General features: G+C 35.1%; 1 protein-coding gene across 1 annotated transcript; it reads left to right on the top strand.

The window, feature by feature from the left end:
* Nucleotides 1-12,899: 12,899 nt before the first annotated feature.
* Nucleotides 12,900-13,832, top strand: LOC311610745 (olfactory receptor 4K1; the record flags this gene model as incomplete). Its single annotated transcript, XM_084862283.1, has 1 exon — nucleotides 12,900-13,832. One exon carries the CDS (start codon nucleotides 12,900-12,902, stop codon nucleotides 13,830-13,832), a length of 933 nt encoding a protein of 310 aa, XP_084718409.1.
* Nucleotides 13,833-14,856: the final 1,024 nt, after the last annotated feature.

Raw genomic sequence — 14,856 nt, 5'->3', positions numbered from 1 at the left:
TATAATTATGTGGTGGAATTATGTAAATAGAATGGAAATAAAAACTAGAAGTGATGTATACTTCCAAAAGTGTTAAAGGAAAAAAAAATGCTGTTTCATACTTTCTTCTTTGCATTAGTTTCCCCCAGGATCATGGAATGGGCCCTCACAACCTTTCATTCGTTCTTTTTACTCTTTTTCTTTTCTTAAAGAAGTTCCCTCATAATTTATAAGTTTTAGGCTTTGCAGAACCTCAACCCACCCTGAGTGTAGTAAAATCTTAGGTCCATGTATCTTTTTACCAGTACTACAGATTGTTAGTGGTGTGACCTTGGCAAGAGACTTAATGTCTCATAATCTGGAAAGGAAGATAATAATGATACTTATACCACAGAAAATCATATGAAGGACATAATGTTTAATATATGTTTAATAAATATCAATTGTTTTAATAGCATTCTGACCAACTCTGGACATCTTTGTTTAAGGGGTTTGATATTTACCTGAGCTAACAATTGGCATGTTTAATTTGAAAGGTAAATTTTTATTTTATAAATTTTAATTATTTTATCTGTATATATTTGCATAAAATTAAGCTGTATCAGGATTAATTTGGAAAATTAAAAGTAACTTCCACTAGAACACTACACTGGGTCATTTATTAATTCAAGTTTATAGAAACTTGTTTTTCCCACTGCTTATTATATTTATGAATCAAGAGAAATTTCAAATTGTTGTTTAATCAGTATATGTTTACCATGAGCAATTATTAAATTGATTTAATGAATTATTGATTTTGGAATGTATCTTCAATATAATTTTGGGCAGAATAAGAATGATGATGCTTGATCTCCCACATTATTAAAGCAAAGACAAAGGCATAGATAAGGTTATAGTTAGTGAGGTAGATAAATAAAATTTTGTATGATTGAACTGCCTTATGTGAATTATTTTTGTATATTGATAACAGGCTGAAATAATGTGATTAATGGAATCTGTTGTCAAACAAATAAGTTCTTGGTAGATGGTATCATTTGAAAATATTCAGGCTTTTTATAGAAGTTTTTTCAATGAAACCTTTCTTTTCAAATGAGCTTTTAGAAAAACAACAACAGTTAAAGCAAGGTTGACAAGAGCGCTGGAGTAACCCTCTTCTCTCCCCATTTATTAACTTACTACAGGTTGTCCCCCCTCCAAAAAAAATGTTTATACTACTGAAAGCTGATAGCTCAATTGATGCTTATTTCTTTTCAGATTTAACCCATTTGAATGAATAATTCTTTAAACTATTTATACATTTTTGGGAAACACCCTATATTCTTGAAAAGGGTCAGAAACATTTCACTTAGTTAGAAAGATCAAAATTGGAGTATCAGAAAAGTATTCTGGCAGAGAAGAATGAGGATGGACCTATGTGAGTGGACATGAAGTGCATGAATACTTATATCTTACAGACCAAAAGCATGTCCTCCTTTTTACCAAGGTTGGTCTCATAATTGCTATTTCTGCTACTGAACACTTGATCAATAGAAGGAACCGATGCTGAGGACTTGATATGGTGCCATTCTACAGAAAGACCGGATCCATTCAGTGCCAAGTCAATTACATCACACCCCTTCTTCCATGCAGTGGGCAGTGATATATCCTTATTAAAAATGACTTCTCCAGAGATGGGTTTTCCTTCCATGCCTGCAGTCCCTATGCCAGGACATTACCCAGGGCTTACAGAGTGTTTGAGTAACGGATATATAAGATTCCATGAAGATTGCTTCTGGATTGAGAGACAAAAGTATTTACAGTGAATAAGGTATTTATGTGAAGAAATGTGACAACCGAAACACTATTATGGGATCTACATTTCTGGGAAGTTTCCAGCCACAAATAACTATAGAATAGCCTATTAAAAACTTAGATAAGGCTCTAGGATTGGGATTACACCCAACTTGATTGAAATGAAGAAGTCCAAGATGTAAAATATGCACTGAACCAACAATTCACTTGTAATTATGTGTTACCAGTAGCTAAAGTAGTCACATTCAGGAAAAAAGGAATTGAAGATTGACCCCTTGCTCCTTGGTTTCCACTGACATCACTTGTGGTTTGGGGCTTCCTGCCCCAGCCATTCCAGGCCATATTATCGTTTTGCATTTACTCTAGGGGTATGTAGAACTTCTCGATTCTGTAACTTTCAGCCAGGGCCTTTTCACTATTGCTTTAGCTTTGCTCTCTCTTCTTCTTTTGTGATTTCAATTATATTAGTCTTGCCCCTGGTGTCTCTCTAATGCACGTAAAGTATGAGTTATTTTACCAATTTAACTAACAATAAAGGCTTGTTTATAAATTTCCCTTTTGTTTATTTTGCATTTACTTAAATAATAATAAAATTCTTTATTAATTGATGATTTTACATTTTTTTTCAATTAAAAATATGGTGGTTTTCTCTGCTTTAAATATATTCTACAATATGTGAAATGTATGCTTCTAATTGGACTCTCATTGGCAATAAATAAAAAGTATGCTTCCCCTAAATCCACCCTAATTATTTAGAAATGTATTTATTTGTTTTTTGTTTTTTCAATTATGTTTGACATACAATGTTATATTAGTACAAAATAATGATTACATATTTATATAACTTAGAACGTGATCACTCCAATAAGTCTAGTATGCACCTGATACCAGACAGAGTTATTATATTATAGACTATATTAGCTATGCACATTTTACATCCCCATGACTATTTTATAACTGCCAATTTGTACTTCTAAATCCCTTCAACTTTTTCACCCAGTTCCCCAACCTCCCTTCAGTCTGAAAACCATCAATTTGTTCTTCTGTTTGTTTATTTTCATTTTTAGATTCCACGTATAAGAGAAATCATATGGTATTTGTCTTTCTCTGTCTGACAAATATTTCACTTAGCATAGTCCATTCATGTTGTCACAAATGGCAATATTTCAGTTATTTTTTATGGCCAAATAATATTTCATTGTATATATGTACCACTTCTTTATTTATCTATCAATAGATTGTTTCCATATCTTGTCTATTATAAATTATGCTGCAATGAGCATAAGTATGCATATAATTTTGTGTTTTTTCTTTTAAAAAAATCTTTATTGTTGAAAATGTTACATATGTCCCCTTTTGTTCCCATTGCCCCCTTATAGCCTCTCCCCACGCCACACCCCTGGCTTCCACCATCACATTGTCTGTGTCCATGGGTTACGTATATATGCACACAAGGTCTTTGGCTGATCTTTTCCCACCATCCACCTAACCTGATCTTTCCTCTGAGATGCAATAGTCTGTTCCATACTTCTATGTCTCTGGATCTATTTTGTTCAACAGTTTATTTTGTTCATTAGATTCCACATATGAGTGAGATCATGTGATACTTGTCTTTCTCTGCTGGTTTATTTCACTTAGCATAATCTCTCCAGGTCCTTCCAGACTGTCTCAAAGAGTAGAGATCCTTCTTTTTTCCCATCACCTTTATTATTTTATTTTATTATTTTATTTTATAAATCTTTATTGTTAAAAGTATTACATGTATCCCCTGACCCCCTAATTGTATTTTAAATTTCTTTAAATAAATATCCAGAAATAGAATTGCTTGGTCATATGGTAGTTCTATATTTACTTTTCTGAGAAACCTCCATACTATTTTATCAGTTTACAATTCCACACATAGCAAATGAAAGTTCACTTTTCTCCACATCCTCGCCAACAGTTATTTCTTGATTTATTGATAACAGACATTCTTAAAGTTATGAGATGATATCTCATTGTTGTTTTAATTTGCATTTCCCTGTAGAATAGTCATATTGAGCATCTTTTCATATGCCTACTGGCCATCTCTATGCCCTCTTTGGAGAAATATCTATTCTGGTCCTCTGCCCATCTTCTTTAAAAATCAGATTGTGTGTGTGTGTGTGTGTGTGTGTGTGGGTGTGTGTGTGTTTTATTTTATATATTTTTAGTGTTGAGCTGTACAAATTTCTATATATTTGTATGTTAATCTCTTATCAAATATATGATTGGTGAACATGTTCTCCCATTCAGTGAGTTGTCTCTTATTTTGTTGATGGTTCCTTTTGCTGGGCAAAACTTTTTAGTTAAATATAGTCCCATTTGTTTATTTTTTCTTTTGTTTCCCTTGCCCAAGAAGACATATTAAAAATATATATATATTACTAAGAATTAACTTCCTGTTTTCTTCTAGGAGTTTTATGGTTTTTAGTCTTACATTGAAGACTTTAATTCATTTAGTTAATTCTTGTGGGGTACTTTAATTTTTTTCATGTATCTGCCCAGTTTTTCCAACACCATTAATTGAAGACTGTCTTTATCCTGTTGTATATTGTTGCCTCCTTTGTCATAGATTAATCAACTGTATAGGTATGTGTTTATTTTTTAGCTTCTTTTGTTCTGTTGATCTGCTTTTATGCCAGTACCATTCTGCTTGTAGTATAGTTTGCTATCAGGTAACATGATACCTTCAACTTTGCTCTTCTTTCTCAAGATTTCTTTGGCTATTGGAGGTCTTTTTGATTACATATAAGTTTTAGGATTATTTGTTCTAGTTCTACAAAAGGTGACATTGGTGTTTTGATAGGGAATACATTGAATCTGTAGTTTGCTTAGAGTAGTATGGACATTTTAACAATGTTAATTCTTCCTATCATACTCAGTGGATTAAGTGGACCGAAGAGAGGGAGAGAGTGTGAGTGAGTGAGAAAAATGAGAGAGTGGGAGTGAGAGAAGGAATGTGTACATTTGGGGTGTGTGTGTTTGTGTGTGTGTGAATTAGGGACAGTTAGATCCTGCAGGATTCTCAAAAGTTGGCAGACATGGCTCTACTAGATGGGGAGCCCTTGCTACCACTGCAAGCACTCCCATGGTGACTGACTCTGGCACAGAAACTATACCACCTTGAAGAAGAGGCTGTGATTAGGAGCCCAGCCTCAACACCATCCTGACTGGCCTCAGACAGCATACCATACACTATAGCCATTTTGGCCAAAGACCTGCTACCTCATCTGAACACCCACAGACACTGGAAAACCAACCTTCCTGGCCACAGGCTCCTATGAGACCCAGAGTGTGCTTCCCTCCTGCCGGCATCTGGGCTCTCCCATGAGTCTCAGAGTGCATGACCCTCCAGCCAAGCCCACTACTTCAGACACAGGTCCCATGTGACTCAGCGCCTGGATCCTTCAGTGAGAGCAAAAATGGGGAGATAAAGAAACAACCCCAAAAGGAAAAAAAAGAAAAAGAAAAAAAAAGAAAAGAAAGAAAGAAAAAGGAGGAATCACCAGAAAAGGAACTAAATGAAATGGAGGGATGCAATAAGTCAGAAAAATAATTCAGAGTAAGGGCCATTCAGTTCCTAAGCCAGCTGGATGAGAAAGCCAACAACTTATGTAAGAATCAAGAGGAAATAAAAAAATAATATAGCTACAGTAAAAAGCACAATGGAAGGTTTCAAAGGTAGACTAGAAGAAGCAGAGGACCAAATTAGTGAGTTAGAAGATAGGGCACAAAAACACACCCAATATGAATAGCAATTGGAGGAAAAAAAATTAGAAAGTTGAGGAGAACTAAAGAAGCTTTGGGACAACATGAAACAAAGTAACATAGGTAAACAGGGGTGCCAGAAAGACAATGCAATCTCTATTAAAACACCAATGGCATATTTCACAGACTTAGAGCAAACTCTCCAAAAGTTCATATGGAATAATTATAATAATTTTTTTTTAAAAAAGACCCTGAATAGCTGTAGCAATCCTGAGAAAGAACAAAATGGGAGGGATCACAATACCAGATATCAAGCTATACTACAAAGCTACTGTTATCAAAACTGTCTGGTACTGGCACAAGAACAGACATATAAACCAATGGAATAGATCAGAGAACACAGAAATCGAACTAAGCCATTATGCTCAATTAGTATTTGACCAAGGAGGCAAGAACATACAATGGAGTCAAGACAGTCTCTTCAGCATTACATCACACACAAAAATAAACTCAAAATGGATAAACGACTTAAATCTAAGATGGAAAACCATAAAAAATATTAGAAGAAGCCATAGGCAGCCGAAGCCGGTTTGGCTCAGTGGTAGAGCCTCGGTCTGCGAACTGAAAGGTCCCAGGTTCGATTCCAGTTAATGGCATGTACATTGGTTGCGGGCACATCCCTGGTAGGGGGTGTGCAAGAGGCAGCTGGTCGATGTTTCTCTCTCATGGACGTTTCTAGCTCTCTATCTCTCTCCCTTCTTCTCTGTAAAAAAATCAATAAAATACATTTTTAAAAGAAGAAGAAGAAGAAGAAGAAGAAGAAGAAGAAGAAGAAGCAGCAGCAGCAGCCATAGGCAGCAAAATAGCAGGCATATGTTATAGCAGTGTCTTTAGCAATACAGCTCCTTGGGCAATGGAAACTAAGGAGAAAATAAACAAATGGGACTACATCAAAATAAAAAGCTTCTGCACAGCAAAAGAAACCATCAATAAACAACAAGAAAGCCCACTGCATGATAGAAAATATTTGTCAATGTTATATCTGATAAGGGTCTAATCTCTCCAAAATTTATAGGAAACACATACGTATTAACAAAAGAAAGACAAACAATCTAATAAAAAAATGGAAAAAAGACCTAAATAGACACTTTTTGAAAATGGACATAGAGAAGGCCAAGAGACATGAAAACATGCTCAAAGTCACTAATCATCTGAGAGATGCAAATCAAAACAGCAATGAGGTGCAAGCTAACACCTGTCAGAATGGCCATCAACAAATAAGTGCTGGTGAGGATGTGGAGAAAAAGGACCTCCGTGCAGTGCTGGTGGGTTGCAGACTGTGCAGCCACTGTGGAAAATAGTATGAAGTTTCCTTAAGAAATTAAAAATAAATGCCAATTTGACCCAGTAATCCCACTTATAGGAATATATCCCAAGAAATCAGAAACCGATCAGAAAGGATATAACACACCTAAGTTCAAATCAGTACAATATACAATAGCTAAGATTTGGAAACAGCCTAAATGCCCACCAGCAGATGAGTGGATTAAAAACTGTTGTACTTCTACATAATGGAATGCTATGCACAAAAGAAGGAACATTTATCATTTGCAACAGCATGAATGGAACTGGAGAGCATTATGTTAAGCAAAATAACAGAGAAAGATAAATATCACATGATCTCACTCATATGTGGGATATAATGATTAACATAATTTGATGAACAAGAATAGATCCAGGGACAAATGGCATGGGAGGGGGTTTATAGAGCAACCAAAGGACTTGTATGCATACATATTAGCACAACCAATGACACAGACACTGGGGTAGGGGAGCTTGCCCGGAGTAGGAATGGCTGGGGGCGGGGGAGGGTCAAGCAGGGAAAAAGGAGACATACGCAAAACTTTAGACAATAAATTAAAACATATATTCAAGTGTAAAAAAATAAAATAAAATAAATACCTTAAAGTTTGAAGCAAACAACAACACAAAATGATGGTACATCTACACAATGGAATACTATGCTGCTGTAACAAAGAAAGAACTCTTACCATTCACAACAGAATGGATGGACCTGGAGAGCATTATGCTAAGTGAAATAAGTCAGTCAGACAAAGATAAATATCACATGATCTCACTCATTTGTGGAATATAATAAACAACATACACTGATGAATAAAAATAGACCCAGAGACAGAGAAGCATTGAACAGACCATCAGACCTCCAAGGGAAAGCAGCAAGGAGGTGAGATATCTACCAAAGGACTTGTATGCATGCATATATGCATAACCAATGGACACAGACACTAGGGCGGGGGGTGTGAGGTCATTTGCTAGGGGGTGGGATTGCTGGGGAGAGGTCAATGGGGGGAAAGGAGACTTTAAACAATAAAGAATTAAAGAAAAGGCAAAGACTGGCAATGAAAAATAAATAAACTGATGAACAAAATAGATCCAGAGACATGTAAGCATGGAACAGAATAACTAATTTCAGAGGGGAGGTAGGTGGGGGAGGGTGGATGGATGGGAGGGGAGTGACTAACCCAGGAACTTATATTCATATACTAGTATAATAACCCATGGACACAGACAATACAGTGGCAAAGGCCTGTGAGAGGCTGATGCAGGGTGTAGGGAGTCAGTGGGGGAAAAACAAACAAGCAAAGGGGACATTTATAATACTTCCAACAATAAAAATAAAAATTTAAAAATATGCAATATCATTAATTCAGTTTAAGTCCCTTTTATACAATTTTTTACTCCTTCCTTTTTAAATAAATAAAAATATATTTTTATTACACTGTGCAGAATGTGAACCACTCCTCTGGATATTTAAAAACTTTTATTTAATAAATATGTCCATATTTCTTAGACTTATAAAAATGTGCACAATATAATTTTGCCAATCTTCCATTTTTCCTTTAATATTATGTTTTAAATCTTACACACATATTCGTATATAAAATTAATAATTTTAAACATGGAATGTATTCCATCAGTAAAATATTTTTCACTTTTAAAATTATAAATAACATTTTTTTCAATATCTATCTCTTTCAAGCATATGCCATTGTTCTATGAATATTTACTAGGAGATATACAAATATATAAGTGGTAGAGAATTTTATATTCAATTTTCTTCTGTAAAGTTGACCATTTGAAAATTACATCTACATTACAGCCTTTGGAGATATAGAAAAAGTATTATATAAAATACAGTTGAAAAAAACTGTTGACATATTTGAGGGGAAAATAGGAGATTTATCATGGAGAAAAAGTGAGAGCACCTTTAAAAATTTGAGGAATCATTACGTTAAAATGAGAATAAATTTATTCTATTAAACCACAGATGGCAGAACGTGTTGAGCACTCTAACTAGATCCATCAGATTTGTGAAGTAGTGGGTTCCTTATGATTGGCAGTAACCATCCTGAGGCTTTGATCATTTTGTAAGACCGTGGAATTATTTTAGTGACAGGAATATAGGTGCCAAAAAATTATTTCACTGACTGGGAAACTATGAAAATCAAATAATCTGTTGTTCTCATATGTATCAACAAATTGGTAAAACACACACACACACACACACACACACACACACACACAAAACTTTTTTCCTGTCTATTTCTGGAAAAACTATTTGTAAATATATAATTACTCTCACTGCAGTGAGACCTCAGATCTCTAAAGGGTGACTTCTCACTTCTCCAATAAGATCATTTTCTTGGAATGAGGATGGAAGACTTTATATTGCCTTCCCTTAGGACACTGTAATTTGATGGTCAGGGACAGCAGGACCAGAGTCCTCACTACTGCAGGGAAGAACCTGAAGGGCTTGTTTCTGCACAGCTTAGTGCAGGGACCACGTTAAAATGCATCAAGAGTATATCGCAAATATTCCTGGTATGAAAACTCATAGCAGAAAGTGGGAAGCTTAGAAACAAACTGAAGGAGACCAAATTTGGAGAAAATAAGGAAGAACTGAAAGACTGGGAGAAATTACTAAAAGTAATATCAATGTAAGTATTATATACGCATATGATGATATTGTTTGAACTAGATATGATGGGCAAATTGCCTTCTAGATGCAAAATCAGAAACCAGAAGATAGCAAAGGAGAAAGTATTCTTGTCTCAGTCAAATTGGAAACTCCATCTGGAAGAAGCGAATCTCTGTTCTCCGCTTCTCTGTCTGTGTGACCGTCCCACTGATTGGCTTAGGGCAGCCCTGATAATAATAGGATCAGTACCTGACAAAGACAGGGAAGTACGCTATAGGATTATCTCTTCCTTCTATGCCCCTTTTATGCTTTCTAGTCAGGGAATACTTAGCCATCTGTTAAGCAAAGATTTGTTGACTATCAAAATTTGCCAGGAATGAAGAAGGGGCAGCTATACAAGGTAGTGTCATGGTCAACAAGGATATTCTTTATTGCCTTTTACTGTTATGCTTATTATAAGTCAAAGTACTAAAAACAAAAGTATGCTTATTTATGGTTTTGGAGTTTTATTAACATGCTTAATAGAATATTAATATAATTATCACTTTCTAAGTATTAAAGTTGGTTTTACACCAGGAATAGGGACATTCTCTTATGCTTTTTTTTTTTTTTAACAATTTAAAAACATTTCTATATTGAGGTACACTAACAATAAAAATAAGTTAATGATTCATTAATGAAGAAGCTTCTGCATGCTCTGTGTATAGTCCAAGGAATTCTGAGTGACTTTTTAAAAAAATACATATATTTCTGTAACATAACTGCCTCCTGAACTTTAAAGAATTTTTTTTTTAATCCTCACCTGAGGACATGCTTAGAGAGGAAGGGAGAAAAAGATAGGGGAGAGAGAGAGAGAGAGAGAGAGAGAGAGAGAGAGAGAGAGAGAGAGAGGAAGAGAGAGAGAGAGAGAGGATATGAATCAAACACAAATCCCCAGGATATGCCCTGACTGGGAAACAAACTGGCGATCTTTTGGTGCACAGGATGATTCTCAACCAACTGAGCAACTCCAGCAGCCAGGCACTGCCTCTGCACTTAGAAGTTTAGAGGTAAAAATAGCTTTGGAGATAATTTAGTTCTATCTTCCAAGGACAACCATACAGCTAATAAGTGGCCAATGCTATTTATCTATACTAATGTATACTTACCTTAATTATGAAGAGAAAAACGAGATGGAGCATTGAACCTAGTCTGTTCTACTTGGATTAAGAAATCATAGACAATTAACATGGAGAATATATTCTACTTGTTTCCTATATTTTGAAAAATGAAGAATGATAAACCTTATCATTTATTAGATATAAAGGCTGTTGCCTGAAATTCATGCACTTGGGGGGTCCCTCAGCCCAGCCTGTGCTCTCTCGCAGTCTGGGAGCCCTTAGGGGATATCTGACTGATGGCTTAGGCCCACCCACCACGGCAAACATCGTTAGCACTGCCAAGGAGGCAGGAGAGGCTCCTGCCATGTGAGCCTGGCTCAGAGCTTCTGGCTGAGTGGTGCTCCCCCTGTGGGAGTGACTAACCACCAAAGGTCAGCTCCTGCACTGAGCATCTGCCCCCCTTGTGGTCAGTGTACATCATAGCTACCTGTCATTCCACTGTTTAGATTTGCATATTAGCCTTTTATTATATAGGATGGGGAAAATAGAGTTAGTAGGAAATTTGAATATTTTCAGAAAATAATTTTTCAAAGATAAGATGATCTATTAAAAATGTATAATACCACTAACTTTATCTAACATGCTGTTAACCATTAGTTTTCTTCTCCTTCTTTTCCTCTCCTTCTCTCTTACCCTCACTGCTTCCCCTCCCTCTCTCTCTGCTCCTCTCTTCAATATTATCCTATAATAAATTACCTTAGTATTGGTAGGCTTTACACATGGATTAAATGCTATTAAAAGGTCCTCATAGAGTCAAACTTTATATTTTTTTAAATTAAAAAATGTAGCTCTTTAGGGTCTTTCGTAGTCTTAGAAATGGGAATCTCTTTCTTCTCCAGTGTTTAGTTGCCTTTTTCTCTCCGCTGTCCATGAATCCATGATCAGACAAACCAGCACTGGCCCAAATCTTCTGCATAGAGATGAGAAGCTCATGGTGGACAATTTTGCTGAGGTCACTTTATACCTTATTGGTGTATTTATATTCTTGAGTAACATAAGCTTCTGCATTCATTTTAAAACCAAGTATCAAAATTTAAGTGCCGAGAGGAAAGCTCTTAGAGGGTAGGATTTAGTGCTTCAACAACCAAGTTAAAATAACATAAAAACTTGTAAATAGTTTAAACATTTAATTGTTTAAATTATGAATACCTATACACTTTTGGCTTCTAAATTTTAAATATGTATTATGTTAGTTATATCCAAATAACCTGGTCCTAACAAACTATTGAAAAATACAGGGTGCATAACTTTAATCAGTATAAGGACTAGTAAATGATTATCACACACTGTTGGGTATACAGGGCTAAAGCCAAAAGTGTTTTCTGAAACATTGGAGGTTAGAGTTCTTTTCTGGGAAGAAGTGGCCACCTGGTGTCCAATGTGTTAAGCAAAGTGTCAAAAAAAACATTCAAGAGGTAATTTACACACTACTTAACTTGTATGAAAAGCTATCATGTATTTAAAACGCATCATGTAAAGGCTGTTCTGAAAGGTGTTGCATATTTTTATAAATCCAGGTGTGTCCAGCGTGTTTAGATAGAGACACCACTACCCTTTCTTCCTAAGCAAATTGTTTCTATTAAGTTCTTAAAACTATCAAACACTTTATGATTCATAATTTCAAGAACACTAATCCACTTAGCCTTGCATTCAAACCTAATTGCATCCACAAAGATCTACCATTCCCAGCTTCACTGTGATTGCTCCTCAGCATAACATCTTCTCCAGACAGGCCACTCATCTATAGTCCCCTGAGTATATCTTTCACAGTGTTACCTTTGTATCTTTATTCTCCTTATTCCCCGCCAGAAATAGCCTTTCCTTCAGTTTTGACTAGCAAATTCCATACTTTTAAAAAGTTTTAACTTAAAATAATACCTACTCCATGACGCCTCACTTTACCAATTTGGCATAATTTCTTTCATCTTGATAATATTTATGGCATTAACGTATCACTTATATTTGCTCATTTCCAATTTTATATTTTTTATTTTTTATGTGTGCAGCTTATGTTCCTAGTTTTGATAGGATTCATATCTAATCCTCTTTTTCACACTATCCCTCTTTTCAAAGCAGATGGATGTTAAATATTAGTAATTTTTTTTATATTACTTCATTAAATTAAATTGACTTTTAATTGAAAACTGGCTGTTTCTTTTGTATTTATCCCAGGTATAGTCCTAATCATTGTGTGATATTTCCCTGATGTTTTTTAAATTAGGTAACTGTACATTGGCGACATGGCTCACATAAATGAATCAGTGGTGTCTGAGTTTGTGCTTCTGGGACTCTCTAATTCTTGGGATCTTCAGCTTTTCCTTTTCGCCGTCTTCTCTGTGGTGTATGTGGCATCTGTGCTGGGCAACCTCCTGATTATTGTTATCATTTCCTCTGACTCCCATTTGAATTCTCCCATGTACTTCCTGCTCAGTAACCTTTCTTTCCTTGATATCTGCCAATCTAACTTTGCAACCCCCAAGATGCTCGTGGACTTCTTTGTTGAGAACAAGACTATCTCCTTCGAGGGTTGCATGGCCCAGATATTTCTCCTTCATAGTTTTGTTGGGAGTGAGATGATGTTGCTTGTCGCTATGGCATCTGACAGATTTATAGCCATCTGTAAGCCCCTACGCTATAGCACAATTATGAATCGGAGACTGTGTATAATCTTTGTGTCTATTTCCTGGGCTGTGGGTATTCTTCATTCTGTGAGCCACTTGGCTTTTACAGTGGGTCTGCCGTTCTGTGGCCCAAATGAGGTGGACAGCTTCTTTTGTGACCTTCCCCTAGTGATAGAGCTGGCTTGCATGGATACTTATGAGATGGAAATTATGACGCTAACTAACAGTGGCCTGATATCATTGGGCTGTTTCCTAGCTTTAATGATTTCCTACGCCATCATTTTGATCACTGTCTGGCGCCGGTCCTCCAGTGGGTCATCCAAGGCACTTTCTACGCTAACAGCTCACATCATAGTGGTGATTCTTTTCTTTGGGCCTTGCATCTATTTCTATATATGGCCTTTTAGCAGACTTTCTGTGGATAAGTTCCTTTCTGTGTTCTACATTGTTTGTACGCCCATGTTGAACCCCATCATCTACTCTCTGAGGAATGAAGATGTTAAATCGGCCATCCGAAGGTTGAGAAATCGTTATTTGAACTGGAAAAACTAGAGATCACCCTGAAGGCATGTAATCCTGAATGAGAATGAAGAGCCTCCACTGTATCACAGCATCATGGCAATTACTTTTGCTAATGACATGGGTTATTGAGATATAAAATTGGATTTTTGTCCTAAATGCAATGAAATCTCATAAAATCAGTTCTTGGTTTAATAGTATTTAAAGAGAATTTAAACCAATTTTTTTTTTTTTTACAATTCTAAAGTACAAATTCTCTTAAAATATTTGATAATTCCTTTAGATATTTTATAAAAAAAAATTAGAGTCTAACCTACATAAAATGCTACTTATATTACTAAATTTGTGATTATCTTCAATTGCAGTGATATTTTTTACCTTGCAATCATAATGTTTAAGCAAATTGAGTTTCTGATATATTCATTCAATTTATTCACAACATTTTAAAATATATTGACATAGTAGAAGAAATATTGTATTTTACAACATGGACTTTACCTCATTGACATACATTTACTAGCTCATCTTTTCCTTTGTATTGCATATTTGGTTATTTCTAATTTGGTTGTTAAACATTTGGTTATATATACTTTTCCCTACTACTATTCTGTTCCAATAAAAGATTTTGTTTTCTAGATTGATATTCATCTGTACTCATTTTATAAAACTTTTTCTAGATATTTGTTGCTATCAGCAGTATATATATATTTAAAGTCTACTTATTTTAAAGCAGAATAATTTGTTCTAATAAATTTGGTTATCCATAGAAAATTGTAAATATCTTTCAAGTTGATTGCAAATTTGGCATGTGTTGAATAATTAAATTCAGAGAAAATGTTAATTTTATATGTTTCTAAAACATACAAATGCACAAAGTGACAAAAGATTATTTGCAACTGAAGATCAAATCTGAAATCTATTTTTCACATTTCTTGGAAAACAGAAAGAAAAATTCATGTGCCTTTAATAATAAGGATTTTTAAAATCTACTAATAATTGTTTTATTTGCTGGTCAAAAGTTTTATTACATATGTACTTCTTTCTGGATTTACATTAT

Source organism: Pipistrellus hanaki, assembly GCF_964339955.1.
Source record: "Pipistrellus hanaki genome assembly, chromosome: 1".
Lineage (NCBI taxonomy): Eukaryota > Metazoa > Chordata > Mammalia > Chiroptera > Vespertilionidae > Pipistrellus > Pipistrellus hanaki.
Note: the sequence above shows the minus strand (reverse complement) of the source record. Positions and strands in the feature narration are given on the sequence as shown.